Here is a 20,155-nt window from a genome sequence, read left to right as displayed (position 1 = left end):
CGCGTGCTAACAGCTGAAAGAAAGAAACAGCGATCATGTGCTTTCGCATAGAATGAGTTGTCCGAGCGCCTCAAACGGCGCACAAGAGGCGGGAGTTTGAACAAAGGAGAGACACTTGAAATCTTATCAACCTGATAAAGAGCTCGAACGCTCTTGATGCTAGAGCCCGTCGGGAAACGTCCATTCTCATTCAAGAAGCCGCCAATTGTGCAATTAGGGTAACAGACCTCAGTCTTGACCATGTCCGGCAGCATAAGCTGTCGGATTCCTACTACAAAAGTGTTCGTCCTACATCTCTAGCTCTTATTTTATTAATCATTCAAAGACAGCGTAGTCTGTGAGAGGATGCAGCCTAGGACATTTTGAACTTAAGTGGTCTCATTTTTAATCTATACACATATGCTTCTTAAGCAATATGCATCTAATCCCTTTATATAATAATACACGCTTAAACACCTAGCATTAAAAAAATATAGTATTAATAATAATAAGTTTTAAATATAATTATTTATAGCTTATAGCTAATAAAATAATAATAGCCATATAATAATTATATAAATAAAGTTAAAAAAAACTATTTTAACAATATTATAAACCCTTAATATAAATAACTTAAAATTAATTTTTATAGCGCTTTAAAATTAAAATAATTATTATAAAATAAATTTTATTAATATTATTTTAATTAAAAATTTAATTTCTTTTTATTTATATTATTATATATCTTTTTAAGGGAATTTTAAAAAAATTATAAGATTATATAATTTTTAAAGAAAATTTTTATTAAATAAATTATCATTATAATTAATATTTAACTTTAAAGTTATTAATTTTAATAAAGATTAAAATTAAAAAATGTTTTACTTTAAAATATTTAAATATTTTTATAAAGATATTATAAAACTTTTAAAGAAAAATGAATATAATATTTATATTAAAATAAATAAAAATATAAAATATAATAAAATTATTATTAAAAGATTTAAAAAGAAATTAAAAAATAAAGATAAAAAGAAAAATTATAATATTCCTTTAAAAAAAGAATAAGGATATATATTAAGCTATATATAACTTTATATATAAACTTAGGGCTGCTAAGGGATAGTTAAAAAGCTAAGCAAATAGCAAACAAACTAATGGACAGTTAATTTAAAAAACACAGTGTGGCTAAAGCCTTTGGAACTTAACACATATTGAATCAGGAAAAGTAGGCTTGACCTAAAATTAAATCTTGATCTCCCCAGGTCTATAGTTTTTAGACCATTATAGTAACTTGCGATAGCTTCACTTGGACTTACCACGCACTGACAGTGTTACAGAAGCAGAGTGCGACCTCACCGCCGGGCTGTCATCATCGCTATAACCTGCCCGCGGTAACTCTGAGAACATGGCACCAGGTCCAGCTGGATTCTCCATCCTGACTCCGTCTACCAGCTGAAAACCTGCACAGCAGGTGATACCAATGTCGCCATGACGCCTCAAGGCTTGGAGCACTAGTCCAGGAATTGTCCATCCCAACTTGAAGGATGAGCGGCTCATGTTGAGACGACAATGGGACTGCTCGTGGATGAGACGAACTGACAGGCGCCACTAGTCTAATGCACAAACATCTGATGCACAGTCTGGCCCGGCATTTCAACGCTGATGCGGGCAAGTGTAGGGCTGATCACGTATCCACGCGACCCGTACGGTCCTACCCGGGGCCCTTTCATTCCAGCGCAAGCAGAGGCTCCTTTCCCGTCCAGGAAGATGGGGTGAAATGATTTTCATTGTCATACCGCTCGCAGCCGCTATGCTTTGTTCGGAATTTCCCGTCCTTGAGTTGCCTAGGACCGAGGCCATGCCCCGTCCATTGAAGGTCCTCAATGAAGCTCAAGATCGAACTTGGCCTTCCACCTCTATGTCCATGTTGGTGTCTGTGCAACCTTCCCGCCGTCGAGTTGCCTGCGAAGTTGGAGACAGCGCCAGCGCCAGCGCCGCTGACTCTGCCTTGTTTTTCCTGAGCTTTGGCTAGTGTCAAGTCAGGTGCAGTGCAGCTTGTCGCTTTAATTGGGTTATGGAGACTGCCGGAGGTTCAACCGTGGGATACAGAGGCACAGGCCTTCGTAGGCCTGACGGGCAAGGACATGAAACTTCAAGGCATTTTGATGATGAAGCGCTGAATGATCGCTGATTCCCTCTCCCTAGCCTTTCTCTGCATCATTTTCGAGTGGACTTCGCTCCAGGATCTCGCAAGCCTCTCATCTTCCCGAGCTTTGACAACCTCCATCCCCCCGAGCAGCTCCAAAACCTCGTCCCTACCCATGAGTGACACCGGGACGCCGTTGATGGCACCACCGTCCCGGCCGAGCAAATCCACCAGATCCCGGCCACACGTCTCCTCGCCAGGGTCCAGCTCCCGGAGTGCGTCATCCACCGGGGTTGAACGGCTCGCAGAACGGAAAGTCTCCGCGTCGGCCACCGTGATCTCACCGTCTGCGCCGCGGCTGACGAAGGCGCACTTGAAGCCCAGGGGAGTCGTCTCCGTCCTGAGTATGTCGAGCGGCACTTGACGCCACTGCTGGACGAGGAACGCCGTCCACTCGCCGGGTTTGATCTCCTCGAGAGCCACCGTGGTCCAGTCTATGTTGCAGTGGTAGGACTTTTTGGCGCAGTAGAATGCTTGGCCGGGCAGGGGCTTGACGGCTCGGTGGTTCTGGAAATGTGTTAGCCTGAAATGAGGTTTGCATGCACGGTGTCGCTTACACAGGGCACTGCTTACTGGGCCGGCCATGCTGAAGAATTTGACCATGCTCTGATCACTGTGTCCGTGGGTGCAGTCAGAATAGTACTGATATTTCATCCTGCCTCCCAACTCCTGGGCGGTGGCTGCGACCATCCAGCTATGCAGCACATCAAGCGTCTGCCCTGGTGTGACGGGGCTATCGTCCACCTGGAAAGTGAAGTACTGGACTGCATTTTCTCCAAACCTCCCATCGCCCTTGGGCTCGTGCTCGGCGGCCCTGGCTTGCCAGGATGAGTCTTCTAATGACCCGAAGTAGAGAATATTGGCAACTTGTTTGACAGATGAGAGCGGGGCGCGGACCTCTGTGTCGAGGCCTTGGTTGTAACCGGGCTCAAACAGCCTGTAAGACTGCTCGAACGCCTTGTACAAGGTCTCAGCATGGTTGGTAGAGGGCGGGCGCCGCGATAGGGCAGGATGGCCCGCCGGGGACGGCCGAGGCACAATTCCCGGAAGACCCAAGTCGGCTCGCCGCCTCCAAGACTGCTTGTCTCCCGGAAGTGGCCATGCGCTCTCAAGAGCGTCCTCATCTATAAGGGGCGAGGCGGTCACAGTAGAGTCAATGGCCTCCTGGCCCTTGAGGATGTCCGTGAAACGGGAATGCGTCCTGGCTATCACCGCATCGTCCTCTGCTATACGGTAGTCTTCTTCGTAAAACAAGTCGCCGTAGAATGCGGCATACTCCCAGGCACTCAGAGGCGTGTTGCCGAACGATGTCCTTATCAGCCCCTCGGGTGGCCACTTCTGAGGCAGGACGAAGACAAACGCGTACCTGACCGCGGCCGGGTCCGTGACGTCCAGGATTGTACAGCCCTCGGGGGCGGCGGTGAGGGGCATGTTGAAGGGCTCATGGGTGGCATTGTACCCGTGGCCCGTCTCGGGCGTCACCGAGGCGCCCAGCAGGAGGCACGTTGCGACGAAGGGGAATGCAGGCCTCTCGTTGCGGTACTCCGGGGCCGCCTTCCACTTCTCCGGGGGCAGGCTGCCGGCGACCTGGAGCTCATGGAGCAGAAGGGCTCGGTTTCGGGGCTCCTCGAACAGTTGCTGTCTGTCCCAAACGAAACGCAGCCCCCCCCTGTCTCTTTGGTTAGCTATCCCCCCCCCGCACTAAAAGTTTACTATAAACATAAAATATATATTAATATTCTTAAGAATAATCTTATTATTATTATTATATACTTAATTTAATAAAAAAAGATTATTAAAACTTTATTTTATATATATTTTTAAAATAATTAAAAATAATATAATTAATTTAAGCTTATTATATAAAGAAATATATATTTTATTAATTTTAATTTAAAATAATTATAATATATTTAAATTAATAATAAATTTATTTTAATAGCTTTTAAAAAATAAAAGCTTAATTATTATAATTATATATTTATTTATAATATTAAATTATTTATTTTATTAATAAATATTATATTAATTAATTAATAATATTATTATATATAAAAAAGTTAATAATAAAAATAAAAATTATTATTATTATAAAAAAAAAGTTAATAATTTAATTAAAAATCTTTTTAAATAAATAAATAATTACTTAATATATTATTTAATATATTATTAAAAATATTAAAAAAATTATTTTTTAAAGTTATTTTTAATAAAAATAATGCTTTAATTAATTTAAATAAAATTAAAAATAATAATATTAATTAAAAAATATTAAATATATTTAAATTATTATTATTAATTAATAATATTAAAAATAATAATATTAAAAAAATTAAAAAGTTATTTTTTATTAAAAAAGTTACTTAAAAAAGTATTTTTTATATTATATATAAAAAATTATTAATATATAATTTATTTTATATTATTAAGAAAAAATATATAACTTTAAATTTAATAATAATAAATATAAAGCTTTTAATATTAATTTTTATTAAATAATGTTTTTTTTAAAAAAAAAAAAAGGAAAATTAAAATTAAGTTTATTAATATAAAAAATATAATAATTAAATTATTATAAGTTTTATTTAAAATAAATTATTAATTATAAATAAAAATATTTTTAATTTAATTAAATATAATAAAGAAAATTAAAAAATATTTAAAAAAAAAAAACTTTTTTATAATTAAATTATAAAAATACTTTTTTAAATAAAAATTTTTATTATTTTATAATTATATATATTTATAAAATAATATTTTTAATAATATAAATAATATTTTAAAATATTATAATATTAAAATAATAATTAAATATTAAAATTTTTAAGTTTTTTTTATTAATAAAATTAATATTTAATTTAATAAATAATTTATTAATAATTAAATATTTAATAAATATTTTTTTAATAAAAAAATTATTATTATTTAAAGATTTTTAAAAAAAATTAATTATTATTTATATAATAATAATAAAATATAATAATTAATTATTTAACTTTAAAGTTTATAAAAAGTTAATATAAATATAATAATATTTTAAAAATATTTATTATAAAATTAATTATTATTATTATAATAAAAAAAACTTTTTATAATAATAATATTATATTAAAAAAAATAATATATATATAAATATTATTAATATTAATTTAATAATATAAATATAAATAATAATTAATAATAAAATTATTATTTAAATATTTTTAAAAAAGCTTTTTATTAAATAAATAAATATTATTAAAATTAATAAAAATAATAAAAAATTTAATAAAAATAATATTAACTTTATATATAAATAAAAAAAGCTTAAAAAAATAATAAATAAAAAAAAGTAATATTAATATAATAATTAATTTATTAATTAATTTTTATATTTTTAACTTTATATATAAATATTTAATAATAATATTATTATTATTATTAATATTTTTATTAATATATTTATTAATAAACTTTAAAAAGTTATTAATATTATTAATAATAAAAACTTTTTATTTAAATAACTTTATATATTATTATTAATTATTTATATTTTTATTATTATTATTATAAATATTTAATAATTAAAAAGCTTTTAATAAAAACTTTATATTTAAGGCTTTATAAAAATATTTTTATATATTAATAAAAAAAATTAATTAATAAAAGTTATAAAAAATAATAAAATATAAAAATATTAATTTTTTAAACTTTATATTTAAAAAAAATATTTAATTTAATAAAAAAAACTTAAATAATATTAAATTAATTAAAAAGTTTATAAAGTTATATTTAAAAAAAAAAAAACTTTTTTTTTAAGCTTTTTAAAAGTAATAATAAAAAAAAAGATTATATTATTATTATTATATTAATATAAAAAAATAATAATTATAATTTTAAATAAATAAAAGCTTTTTAATATTAATTAATAATATATTAATAATAAAAAATAAATTTAAAATATTTTTTAATAAATTTTAAAAATTTAATTATTATTATTTATAAAAAAAAAATAATATAATTAATAAAAAGATAATTAAAATAATTATATATAAAAAAAAAGGTTTTATTTAAATAATTAAAAAATTAATTAAGAAAATTAAATATATTTTTTATAATAAATTATTATTTATTTCTTTTAATTATTTAAATAATACTTTTTTTTATTAATTTATTTATTATTAAAAAACTTATTATAAATAATTTTATTATTATATTTTTTTTTATTAATATTACTTTTTTTATTTTTATTTTAATTATATAATATTTTTATTAATTTTTATTATAATTATTATTTTTAATTTATTTTTAATATATATATATATAATATAAATATTTCTTAATTACTTTTATATATTAATTAATTTTTTAATACTTAAATATAAAAACTTTATAAATTTATTATTATTATTATAGTTATTTATTTTATATTAATATTAATAATAAATATATCTTTTTAAATTCTTAAAATATACTTTAATTAAATTAAAATTAAGAAAATATAATATTAAATATATTAACTTAATACTTTTTATTTAAATAATTTTATAAATAATTTAATTATAATATTATAAAGTATTATTTATTATAAGAATTAATTAAAAGCTTAAATAAATATTTATTTAAAAAAAAACTTTTTTAAAAAATTATATTAAAAAGAATTTTTTTATTATATACTTTTTATATATTTTAATATTAAAAATATTATTAATTATAATTATTAATAATATATAAAAATAATTACTTTATTTAAAAAAACTTTTAATTTAAGAAATATATTTTAATAATATTTAATTTATTTTTTTTATATTATTATATTTATTAAGTTTTAATTTATTATAAAAAATAAATATTTTAATAATATATTATAGTTTTAAAATTTTAAAAAAATAATAGCTTTAAAGATTTTTATTATATTATTAAGTTAATATATATATTTATTTATTAATTTAATTATACTTTTTAAAAGCTTTTAAAATAATTTTTATTAAATAATTAATTTAATATTTTTTAATAAAAAAAAGTATTATATTTTATTAAGATATATATTTAATTTATTAAAGAAAAGATTTTTAAGCTTTTATATAATAATAATTAAATATTAATAATGCTTAAAAAGCTTATTATATTAAAAAATATTATATATTTTTAAAGTTTATTATTTTAATTTAATAATATTTAATAATAATAATAAAAATATATTTAATATTATAATATTTATTATTTTAATTTTTTTTATATTATTAAATTATTAATTTATTATAATTAAATTTAATTTATAATTATTTATTTAATAATAATAAGTTTAAATATAAATAAAATTATAATATTTATAATTATATAAAAGTTAATTATATTATTATAACTTTTTTTTTATTAAATTAAATATATAATAATAATAAAAAGGTTATTTTTAATAATCTTAATATATATTTTATATTTATAATAAACTTTTAATATAAAAAGGAATAATTAACTAAAGAAATAGGGGGGGGGCTGCATTTCGTTTAGGATAGACAGTGGATAAGCCTGCGGCAGGCGTTGACGGCCCGCTTGCCCTTGTTGTTATAGTGGCGGTAGAGCACGGCGAGTGAGCGGTAGCGGCCGTTGACTTTAGCGATGACATACAGCACGTGTGGACTGCCCATGGTGGCTTGGACAATGTACTTGGCGCCCCTAATTGTAGATAATTTAGTATAAAGATTATCTGGGAAACTTATCCCGCGACCAAGATGGATGCAAACGCATCTTGTGTCGAGCTAATGCTGAGAAGTAAGCCCCGCTATGCCGCTGTCTGTCTTAAACAAAACGCAGCCCCCCCCTTGTTTCTTTAATTAGCTATTTCCCTTAGCATTAAAAGTTTATTATAAATATAAAATATATATTAAAATTATTAAAAATAACCTTTTTATTATTATTATATATTTAATTTAATAAAAAAAAAGCTATAATAATATAATTAACTTTTATATAATTATAAATATTATAATTTTATTTATATTTAAATTTATTATTATTAAATAAATAATTATAAGTTAAATTTAATTATAATAAATTAATAATTTAATAATATTAAAAAAAATTAAAATAATAAATATTATTAAATTAAAATAATAAACTTTAAAAATATATAATATTTTTTAATATAATAAGCTTTTTAAATATTATTAATATTTAATTATTATTATATAAAAGCTTAAAGATTTTTTTTAATAAATTAAATATATATTTTAATAAAATATAATACTTTTTTTTATTAAAAAATATTAAATTAATTATTTAATAAAAATTATTTTAAAAGCTTTTAAAAAGTATAATTAAATTAATAAATAAATATATATATTAACTTAATAATATAATAAAAATCTTTAAAGTTATTATTTTTTTAAAATTTTAAAGTTATAATATATTATTAAAATATTTATTTTTTATAATAAATTAAAAGCTAATAAATATAATAATATAAAAAAAATAAGTTAAATATTATTAAAATATACTTTTTAAATTAAAAGTTTTTTTAAATAAGGTAATTACTTTTATATATTATTAATAATTATAATTAATAATCTTTTTAATATTAAAATATATAAAAAATATATAATAAAAAGTTTTTTTTTAATATAGCTTTTTAAAAAAGTTTTTTTTTAAATAAATATTTATTTAAACTTTTAATTAATTCTTATAATAAATAATACTTTATAATATTATAATTAAGTTATTTATAAAGCTATTTAAATAAAAAGTATTAAATTAATATATTTATTATTATATTTTTTTAATTTTAATTTAATTAAAATATATTTTAAAAATTTAAAAAAATATATTTATTATTAATATTAATATAAAATAAATAATTATAATTATTAATATAGCTTTTATATAATTAATAATAAATAAATAAAGTATATAATTAATTTAATTATAATATAAAGGGTAGGTTATAATAAAGCTGCAGCCTTTCCTTATTTAACTATAGGCTAGCTATGGTGGTTTGTGCGCGGGGCACGTGACCGCCAGCTGGCAGCCGGCTGGCACCGGCTGGCAGCTGCTATTAATAAAACTAGTTTAAACCTTGCACCTTTAAATTTATGCATTACCTGCAACGCACCCATTACATGGGCACGTCACGCCCATATATATTATTCTTATAATAATAATAATAATAAATTTATAAATTTTTTATATTTAAATGCTAAAGAAATTAATTAATATATAAAAGTAATTAAAAAATATTTATATTATATATATATATTAAAAAAAAATTAAAAATAATAATTATAATAAAAATTAATAAAAATATTATATAATTAAAATAAAAATAAAAAAAGTAATATTAATAAAAAAAAAGTATAATAATAAAATTATTTATAATAAGTTTTTTAATAATAAATAAATTAATAAAAAAAAGTATTATTTAAATAATTAAAAGAAATAAATAATAATTTATTATAAAAAATATATTTAATTTTCTTAATTAATTTTTTAATTATTTAAATAAAACCTTTTTTTTATATATAATTATTTTAATTATTTTTTTATTAATTATATTATTTTTTTTTATAAATAATAATAATTAAATTTTTAAAATTTATTAAAAAATATCTTAAATTTATTTTTTATTATTAATATATTATTAATTAATATTAAAAAGCTTTTTATTTATTTAAAATTATAATTATTATTTTATATTAATATTAATAATAATAATAATTTTTTTTTTTATTATTACTTTTAAAAAACTTAAAAAAAAGTTTTTTTTTTTTAAATATAACTTTATAAACTTTTTAATTAATTTAATATTATTTAAGTTTTTTTTATTAAATTAAATATTTTTTTTAAATATAAAGTTTAAAAATTAATATTTTTATATTTTATTATTTTTTATAACTTTATTAATTAATTTTTTTTATTAATATATAAAAATATTTTTATAAAGCCTTAAATATAAAGTTTTTATTAAAAGCTTTTTAATTATTAAATATTTATAATAATAATAATAAAAATATAAATAATTAATAATAATATATAAAGTTATTTAAATAAAAAGTTTTTATTATTAATAATATTAATAACTTTTTAAAGTTTATTAATAAATATATTAATAAAAATATTAATAATAATAATATATATTATTATTAAATATTTATATATAAAGTTAAAAATATAAAAATTAATTAATAAATTAATTATTATATTAATATTACTTTTTTTTATTTATTATTTTTTTTAAGTTTTTTTTATTTATATATAAAGTTAATATTATTTTTATTAAATTTTTTTATTATTTTTATTAATTTTAATAATATTTATTTATTTAATAAAAAGCTTTTTTAAAAATATTTAAATAATAATTTTATTATTAATTATTATTTATATTTATATTATTAAATTAATATTAATAATATTTATATATATATTATTTTTTTTTAATATAATATTTATTATTATAAAAAGTTTTTTTTATTATAATAATAATAATTAACTTTATAATAAATATTTTTAAAATATTATTATATTTTATATTAACTTTTTATAAACTTTAAAGCTAAATAATTAATTATTATATTTTATTATTATTATATAAATAATAATTAATTTTTTTTTAAAAATCTTTAAATAATAATAATTTTTTTTATTAAAAAAATATTTTATTAAATATTTAATTATTAATAAATTATTTATTAAATTAAATATTAATTTTATTAATAAAAAAAAACTTAAAAATTTTAATATTTAATTATTATTTTTAATATTATAATATTTTAAAATATTATTTATATTATTAAAAATATTATTTTATAAATATATATATTATAAAATAATAAAAATTTTTATTTAAAAAAAATATTTTTATAATTTAATTATTAAAAATTTTTTTTTTTTTTTAATATTTTTTAATTTTCTTTATTATATTTAATTAAATTAAAAATATTTTTATTTATAATTAATAATTTATTTTAAATAAAATTTATAATAATTTAATTATTATATTTTTTATATTAATAAACTTAATTTTAATTTAATTTTTTATTTTTAAAAAAAAATTATTTAATAAAAAATTAATATTAAAAGCTTTATATTTATTATTATTAAATTTAAAATTATATTATTTTATTAATAATATAAAAATAAATTATATATTAATAATTTTTATATATAATATAAAAAATACTTTTTTAAATAACTTTTTTAATAAAAAATAATTTTTTAATTTCTTAATATTATTATTTTTAATATTATTAATTAATAATAATAATTTAAATATATTTAATATTTTTTAATTAATATTATTATTTTTAATTTTATTTAAATTAATTAAAATATTATTTTTATTAAAAATAATTTTAAAAATAATTTTCTTAATATTTTTAATAATATATTAAATAATATATTAAATAATTATTTATTTATTTTAAAAAGTTTTTAATTAAATTATTAACTTTTTTTTTATAATAATAATAATTTTTTATTTTTATTATTAATTTTTATATATATAATATTATTATTAATTAATTAATATAATATTTATTAATAAAATAAATAATTTAATATTATAAATAAATATATAATTATAATAATTAAGCTTTTATTTTTTAAAAATTATTAAAATAAATTTATTATTAATTTAAATATATTATAATTACTTTAAATTAAAATTAATAAAATATATATTTCTTTATATAATAAGCTTAAATTAATTATATTACTTTTAATTATTTTAAAAATATATATAAAATAAAATTTTAATAATTTTTTTTTATTAAATTAAGTATATAATAATAATAAAAAGATTATTCTTAAGAATATTAATATATATTTTATATTTATAGCAAACTTTTAATGCAGGGGGGGATAGCTAACCAAAGAAACAGGGGGGGGGCTGCGTTTCGTTTGGGACAGACAGCGGCTGCTGCCTTGAATGCGGTGGAGGCTGCCGCCGAGCCCAACAACCAACAATCGAGGATTTGAACATTGGGATACTTGAGCCAATTCCTGGTCGCTCAACACCTGGCGATCAATCTGCGCTTTGGTGCACGCGTGGAACCCATGCGTGGAATTGTGATGTTGGAATTTGATCATGGTTTTGGTAGCAAACCAGCGCGCAGGGTCTTGGTGGCCGCGACATGCAACGACGGAACCGAGTCCCACCACGAGCGCATCTCATGCCCCCATCACAACCTTGGAGAAAGAGTCGCCGACCCCCTTCTCCTTGAGCCACGCCTCCAGAGCCGCCATGTCGCCCCTGTTCTTCCTCGTGCCGTGCTTGGCGCAGGTCGTCCGTGATCTCGCTCATGCCCGCGAACTTCCTCCCCTCCGGCCCGCACTCCTCGCGGAACCTCTCGCTGACCTTCTTCTGGTGGCTGGGGATGTCGCCCCAGCTCTCGTTCTTGATCGCGTTCATGTACCCGTCGATATTGCCCGAGCCGCCCTCGAGGCACAGCACCCCGGGTTTCCCCGCCAGGACAAACCCCGTCAGGTCGTACGCGGTGGTGTACGAGACCAGGTCCTTGCGCTTCTCTCGCGTCGACAGGGAGGGGAAGTAGAACCACACCCGCATCAGGGGGCCTGCGTCCTTGCCCGGCCGCGAGGATTCTTCCCGCTGTGACTGGGATGCGTTGCGCAGGTACCGAGGGGCGTTCTCCTGGATGTAATCGAACGCTCCCAGCACATCGCCCGCGGGCATGCCGCTGCCCAGCTCCGCGAGTTCGGCCCGCGACATCCAGACTGGTTGGCGCAACGAATACGTGAGAGGGGGAGGCTCCGTCATCTCGACATCTGTCGACGTCAAGGGCACGGCGATGCTGATCTGTATCTCGGGTGACAGCGCCTCGGCCCCTTCGGTGTCCAGCGGGATGGTCATGTCGAAGCTGAACCTGGATGGGACGGTGCCGCTCCCACCGGGCGGGCATGAAGACTCGCACCATGAGCGTAACCTCTCAATCATCTCGTCTGTGGTCGAATCTGACTTCTCTGTTGACGATGGGTACATCGCCCTGATCAACTCGACCATCGAGAGTTGGGCTTCGAGCAGGTCCCCCGGCAGGGTCGCACCATCGCCTCCAGCCATCTCGTACTGCTTCGTCTGGCGGCCCGTCACAACCCTTGCTGTTATGCTCGAGATGTCTCAAGTATCATCATAGAGCAGACTCGGCACTTCTCACGGGTCTCTCATGCGGTCTTGAACGGGTGCTTTCTGCTTAGAATTCGAGATGAGTCCAAAATTTCCGAAGCCAAGCCCCCACATCTCCTGGGGTCAGGATAACAAGTCCATGGAAGATGACAGCAGGTCCGTGGAATTTCAACATGCAATAGACTCACAAATACAGTAGCGCATATGAACTGATCAGCCAACGTTCAATGGTCTGATAGTTGCACAGAGTTCCTGTCTCTTGCCGTGTTCAAGCGACGAACCGATTGTTGTGTGTCCTGCCAAGAACAGTTCAGGGTCCAACCCTTGAATCGACCACTGAGTGAGTCGGGTAATTATACGATCAGGCAAGGACATCAAGTCTGGATTTTGTAGCTGCATGTTTTCAGATTACAACTCTTTGCGCGATACAAAAAAATATGATTAGTGGACCTACGAACTCAGCTCAAAATGTAAAGAACACCTATGGCACGGCAGCCAGTGCTTGAGCTCGTGGCTGATGGTAAATCGTAGTGTATTCCTCTCACAGTAGTCCTTCGATAGCGTCAGTGTTTTCCGTGGAGTTTAATTTGTGCAGATGCCACCCTACCCTCTACCATGCGGTGATGGAGTTTCTTGGTATTATCGGACGGGATATAGAACCATGGTTCTGAGGTCAGCCACGGCATTGAGACTAACTAGTCAACGCGAGGAAGGACCGTGGCGCGATTCGGACAATTAAATTAGTTTGAGATCTTGTATCTATCGCCCTTTAATTGCCTTCTTTTATGATGATTACCTGGCTCCGCCTTCACGACGCCTTGCCAGGGATATTTCTTAAACAGCAGCTGTTTCTTTGTTCACCCCGCTCGTGAGAGTTTCCTCCGGCGTTTCCTCCGGCGGCTGGTTCGCTTGGGTCACTTTTAACTCTTCGTCTCTTCGGTCTAGAGGTATGAAAACGTCGTAGTACCTGGGCATCACAAAGCCCAGCAAGATTAGCAGTAGACCTAGGTGCGCCAGGATAAAGCCTGCGATCATCATCGGGTCATATCGTAGGGTGTAGAACTCCGGGTATGCGAAGCTGAATATGATGGATAGCACTGGACCGCTTATGTATCGAAGCAGGACCGGCCAGAAGGTCGGAATCCTCCAGTTCTTGCCGCGCCCGACTACCAGGTTGAGGTCACGCCGGAGTTGGTTGCCCTGTGACGAAATCAGCTCATGTCCAACCGGAAAGGTCAACTACTCAAAACCTACTGAATAGAATGCCAAGTACCAGAACCGGCTTGTCCATTCATTGGCCTTCCAAAATCGAGCGGCGGCAGAATCTGGGGTTTTTGCGATCAACACTGCCACCAGGGAGCAGACAATGTAAAGCCCGAAACCGGCCCCAGCTCCGGCCGCCGGGATACTGGCACCATGCGCAACAGAGACGCCAACAATCTGGCCGCCGATATATCCCACATTGTAGAGAACAAAAGCGGGCAGGCCCGTCTGCGCGACTACGTCCTCCCAGCGGTACACAGTGGTGGAGCTGACGACCTCCGACCAGACCACGAAGATCAAGGCAACATTGTTGATCCACCGGTCGATGCCGTCGAGGAGGTAGAAGCCGAATTCAGTGCAGTAGGGCAGGCACATGAGGAACGAGATGAGTGTCAACGCGGTGACTACGGTGGGCCGCGATACCTTCACCAGCCCTGAGTCACAAATGAGCGTCGCCACGACATCCAGCATCACAAACGCCGAGCTGAAGCCTAGGACGATGAGGGTAAAGAACAGCAGGACGGCCCAGAAGTTTGCGCCGGGCATCTGGATGACGGCCTCTGGGAGCGTCAAGAAGCCCACCACAAAAGCCCCCAGCCGCTCGCCTGGCTCGGGCCAAAGCTCAAGGAAGCCTACGACGCCGAAGATGGCAAAGGCGGCGACGTTCTCGAAGAGGACGTTACTGCTACAGATCAGGATGGCGTCCATGACTGCGTTAGAATACTTGGCGTTGTACGAGGCGTAGGAAGTGAAGTAGCCGAAACCGATACCGGTGGAGAAGAAGACCTGCCCAACAGCAGTCTGCCACACTGTCCCTGACGCCAGTTGATCACCCCTCCAGGTGGCCCAAAGCAGCCTGACCCCGGCGCCAGCGTTGGGCAGAGACACGGCGCGGCCGACAAAGATGATGGTGGTGATGATGGGCAGGCCCATGGTGAAGTAGACGACACGGCCTGTCATGCCGACGCCGCGGACGATGGAGACCCATATCAGGAACCAGACGAAGGCGCTCCAGCCCACCGTCTCGCCCAGCACACGCACGCCACTGTACTCGGTGTAGGCCGAGACCTCAGCATTGCCGGCTGTCAGGTTGCCGGTGACCGGGTCGGGGTTGTCGATGACCGTGCCCATGTAAAAGTCAGTCACCTGGCCCTCCCACGGCAGGGGGCTCGTGAAGGAATGCCGGAAGTAGGTCATGATCCAGGCCAGGTTGACCGTGAAGTACTGCACGACGATGAAACTGACAAAGACGGGCCCCATGCCGACACCCTTCAGCCTCCTGTTGACATTGTTGAAGGCGATGACCGTCCCGCCGCGGTAGGCCTGGCCGATGGAGACCTCGAGGATGAGGGCCGGGATGGCGATCAGGAAGACGGCGATGAGGTACGGGATGAACCACTGAAGACCGTGGTTGTTGTAGACGACAGAGGGGTATCGCAGCAGGTTTCCCTGGCCTGCACAGCCGCCCATGGCAGCAAGGAGGAACGCCGCCCTCGACGGCCACTGATCACGCCCATCCTCGGATTTCGGTGGAGGCGGGGCGAGCCAACCGCCGAGCTTCTTCAGTTGTCGCAGCCAGACCCTCGGGTACTGTGCCAAGTTCATTGTGGTTGTTGTAATTGGGACTGGAATGCGTGGGCGCCGACGGTCCCCACCCGCACGGGGAACATTTCTCTTATACCACCAACCCAACAATCAACCCAAGAGATGCGCATGCGCATGCACATGCGGCAGAGACAAAACCTGGAAGACGTCGGCTGCCCAATGGAGGTCAGATCGTACGTTCGCCCACGTAGGCCAAGTGCCCTAGGAGCCACAACGTGAGGTCAGTCGAATAATGAATCACGCCATCGCAATCTTGCCGTGCCCAGGCCGTTCTCGCTCTGGGTCGGCCCCGTGGCTAAGTTTATCTGTAGTCAGTGCGCGGTACCACTTCAAGCATATTACCTCGGGAAATACCAACCTTGGGATACCGATGTGATGTTATTGGTATGTGAATTATCAACATAGACACCTAACTCCGAGAGGGTATCTTCAGGAGAGCGTCCTCACCTCAGGACCTCTATCAAAACCCTACACAATCAAGCCGTTCTGCCCAGCGGAGGTCTCCTCCTTCCTCCTCAGCCGCACCCACCACTTGCCCCTCTGCTGAGCCGGCACAAAAACGCCATTCGCCACCCCATTCGTCGGGAGGCCGGCAGCGCTGGCTTTGCGCCGCTTCGTACCCCTCCTCAGGCTCATCCGCCTTCTCCCGCCGACGACTGCGGCCTGGGACTCGGCCGCCTGCAAGAGCTGCTGCTGGAGCTGGAGCCGTTTCTCGTGGCGGCTCCGCGAGCGGTCGCTCCACCTGCCCATGTTGCCCTCGATGAAGTCGCCTATTTGGCGGACTGCGCGCATTCCGGCGCGGGTTTGCAGTACGAATATTAGTAAGAAGAAGGGGACGCAGACTCCGACCACTACATTCCTGAAGTCAGCCACGGAAGAAATCCAAGTAGGAGTTTGGCATGTAAGAGAAGACGAAGTCCACCCATCATTGATCTCGCAAGCTGTGATCCAACAGAGCCGGGGGTGGGCATGTGCACCAGAACAAGGAAGAATGCTAGAAAACCGCATACTAGTAACAGGAAACCGCCAGTCGTTGGCTGAGAACGTGAACTCCGTGATGCCGAAGACAGACTACCCGGCAGTTAGACAAACCACTCGGAATTTTCCTGAGATCAAATGATCCAAGGAGGATATCTCCCAGAGGCTTACTCACCGTGACAAAAGTCAGAGGCAGGAACAGCATCGACACGCCCGTGAGGATCTTGATGTTGTCGCCCTGCTCGATGGCCCTACGGCTCTCCTTGACCGAGCTCCCGCTGAAGAGCTGCTCCCGCAGGCTGACGATCTCCTGCCTGACGAGCTCGTTCGCCTTGAAGACCTGCTTCAGGTCCTCGATGACCTGCTCCAGCTCCTGGCGCAGCGTGCCCAGCTGCGACAGGTAGTTCCTGCCCTCGGCGCTGTCCGGGTCCGGGTGCGGCCATAGTGTCCGGTCGCGCCCGGCCCAGAACTCGGGCGTGAAGGTGTCCGTGTAGGCGTTGATCATGGACTTGATGCCGTCGTTAATGACGCCGAGGGAGTTGTAGGCCCAGAAGTACCGCCGGCTGAAGGTGAAGTCCGCGTCCTCGAACAGCAGCTTGTCTCGGAGCTTGACGTCAAACATGAATTGGTTCTGTGCGATGAGCTGATGTTAGTAGCGGTAATATTCAGGAATCAATTGTGGGCTACTGCCTGGCCTGTAGGAAGAGAGCGTACCGGAGGAGTGATCAGTTTCTCGATCCGATCGTTGAGCTGCAGGTACCTTTTCGTCGCGTCCTTGTACTCGGCGACAAGACGATTCAGGAATACATATGGCCCATTGTAGTAGCACGGCTTTCTGATAGACTCGTTCTCCGCGTGGATATGATCTGGGAAGCACTGGATATTGAGCAGATGATATGGGGCAAAGGTGTCGTAAACAGAACCAAGCTTTGAGCCCTTTCTCCGGCCCCTTCGTAGGGGCACCTTGCCGACAGGCTCTCCTTCCAACGCAAGGGCTAGTATTGAGCTGCACTCCGTGATATTGATGTGGTCTGGAGCCTTCTTGTCTGCTGGGCGGTGGTCGTACTGCTGCCAGGGTGCCGGTGTGAGACCCTCGCCTACCACAGTGTAGTACTTGAAAACAATAAAGAAGGTACTCTGGTGTATAGGGTTCGCTTCAGCTGCTCTGTGCATGTACGCAGTAGTCTTGCCCTGGTTTCCATGGGGAGACACGAGGTGGGAAAATAACTCGTCCATGTCGAAATGCTTGCTCATTGCGAGGTGGATGCCCGCAAGAATGGGAGGTGACGGCTCCTGGAAAACTCTAGAAGCAATTGTCAGAATGCTGATTCGAGCAGAATAAGGGATTGTCTCACTGACGTAACACGCCCTACAGCATTGTCGTCAAGATTGACGTCCTACTGCCCGGTCAGCGCGCTGAGATCTCTGTGGATAATCACCGCATTGGCACACACCTTGATAGTCTCCCACACGGTAGCTGGGTCGAGCACTTCATCCTCGGCAGTGCCTCGATCATCATGCACAGTGGTTGACTGTCCATTCCTGTCGATATCATAGACCTCGTAAGTAGAAGCCACATTATCAGCAATCAAGGAGTCCGAGTCACTGCCAAACAGCGTCGATGCCTCGCACTGACGGATGACCTCCCCAAGCACCGCGACGGTCGCCTCCTTGTCATCCGTGATACTTTTCAGATGGCGAACCAGGTCGGGGCGTGTGTATGATCTCCGTGTCAAAGGCTTCTGGACACGCGGCCACCAACTCGACTCTACCGGGAGCGACGCACTCCGGGCCATTGTTTGCGGCAGCAGAGGCAGCGGCGTGAAGCTGCCGGAATCATCGTCACTCTCCCACCCTGAACCGTCCAACACCTCATTGGTCAGATTGGTAAATCGCCTCCGGTCTGCCAGCTCGTTGGTGAGTCGTCGGGGTCGTCTGTCGGCGGGACTGACTTGTAACGAGGCTGTCTCGCTGGGGAAGGTCGCTCTTGAGAGCGCCACGGGTGTCGTGTCTCCAGAGGTAGGAACCGCCCTCAGGTTGGGGGACTGGGGTGATCTGTCATTGCTCCCTGTCCTTTCCATGCGCTGACTCCCGGGCGCGACATGCCCACGGTGGCCGTTCCTAGTCTCGAGCAAGGCTCTGAGGTCTCTGAGGTACTGCTCCTGGGAGCGCTCCACGGAGCGGAAGAGCTCATCAACACTCCTCTGGTGGGTAGATGCCATTGCGGTCCGAAGTTTCGTGAGAGATAGAGGAGTGCGAGGAAACAAGACGAGAGCAAAGATTTATCCAGATGCTTCAACGGAGGACAGGAGGGTTTACTTATTTACCGGCCTTGCGCAGCTCTGCGAGCTGGCCATCACCAGCCGAGCTTGCCCTCAAGCCTCACTGAGCTCCTCTCCCTTTCAAACCCAAAGCACGGCAGATGGTGCCATGCCTGTCATTGGGTTGTGTTGGAGCTCAGCCGCAATCTGGCACCGCGGGTGCCTTGAATCGGCTGCCGATTCAGGACAGGACCGAGACGCAGCAGCAGCGGCATTCCAGTCACTTGACCAAGCAGTAGACGCCCAAGTCCTATGAGGGCGTTGCAGGAGCACGCCCGTTCCTTGTTCAGCTGTCCAGCCCCGTTTGGCTCGCCCAGCCAACCCAAGGCGGCATGGCTCCGGGGGATGCCAAGACGAGCACACACAGGCGTGGGGGGATGTAAGCAGCGAGGCGTGCTGGCGTCGGACGGAAGCGATCCCTCTGTTACCGATTCGCCCAAGGTGTTCGCCCTAAATCTCTCAACTCCGCCATCACTTTGCAGAGCCTCCCCTTTCAACGGGCGGCGTGACTCCCAGAGCCTACGTCACCAGCATAGAGGAAGATAGCCTGTGGGAAGCCCAGAGCAACCTCCGGTCTCGCAACGGGCCAGGCTGAGAAGGGCACCGACTACGCGGGTCACGCCTCGTTCGTTCAAAGGAATCATAGACAGTTCGGCTGGAAGTCAGGCAGAGAGTCATCATAGCTCTAGT

At 34.9% G+C, this 20,155-nt stretch overlaps 4 protein-coding genes across 4 annotated transcripts; all 4 read right to left on the bottom strand.

Moving 5' to 3' along the window:
• Positions 1-2,134: 2,134 nt before the first annotated feature.
• INS49_013860 (uncharacterized protein) lies at positions 2,135-3,619 on the bottom strand (the record flags this gene model as incomplete). Its single annotated transcript, XM_043174553.1, has 2 exons — positions 2,135-2,695; positions 2,762-3,619. The coding sequence occupies 2 exons, from the start codon at positions 3,617-3,619 to the stop codon at positions 2,135-2,137; spliced, it is 1,419 nt and encodes a 472-aa protein (XP_043021498.1).
• An 8,709-nt stretch (positions 3,620-12,328) lies between these two features.
• On the bottom strand, positions 12,329-13,235 carry INS49_013859 (uncharacterized protein; the record flags this gene model as incomplete). The annotated part of the gene is made up of 2 exons (XM_043174552.1): positions 12,329-12,410; positions 12,472-13,235. 2 exons carry the CDS (start codon positions 13,233-13,235, stop codon positions 12,329-12,331), a joined length of 846 nt encoding a protein of 281 aa, XP_043021497.1.
• Positions 13,236-14,132: 897 nt separating this feature from the next.
• Positions 14,133-16,166, bottom strand: INS49_013858 (uncharacterized protein; the record flags this gene model as incomplete). Its single annotated transcript, XM_043174551.1, has 2 exons — positions 14,133-14,498; positions 14,553-16,166. The coding sequence occupies 2 exons, from the start codon at positions 16,164-16,166 to the stop codon at positions 14,133-14,135; spliced, it is 1,980 nt and encodes a 659-aa protein (XP_043021496.1).
• A 468-nt stretch (positions 16,167-16,634) lies between these two features.
• Positions 16,635-19,366, bottom strand: INS49_013857 (uncharacterized protein; the record flags this gene model as incomplete). The annotated part of the gene is made up of 6 exons (XM_043174550.1): positions 16,635-17,017; positions 17,177-17,237; positions 17,320-17,775; positions 17,859-18,437; positions 18,500-18,541; positions 18,599-19,366. 6 exons carry the CDS (start codon positions 19,364-19,366, stop codon positions 16,635-16,637), a joined length of 2,289 nt encoding a protein of 762 aa, XP_043021495.1.
• Positions 19,367-20,155: the final 789 nt, after the last annotated feature.

The sequence above is a fragment of the Diaporthe citri genome (assembly GCF_014595645.1).
Source record: "Diaporthe citri strain NFHF-8-4 chromosome Unknown scaffold_7, whole genome shotgun sequence".
Classification (NCBI taxonomy): Eukaryota; Fungi; Ascomycota; class Sordariomycetes; order Diaporthales; family Diaporthaceae; genus Diaporthe; species Diaporthe citri.
Note: the sequence above shows the minus strand (reverse complement) of the source record. Positions and strands in the feature narration are given on the sequence as shown.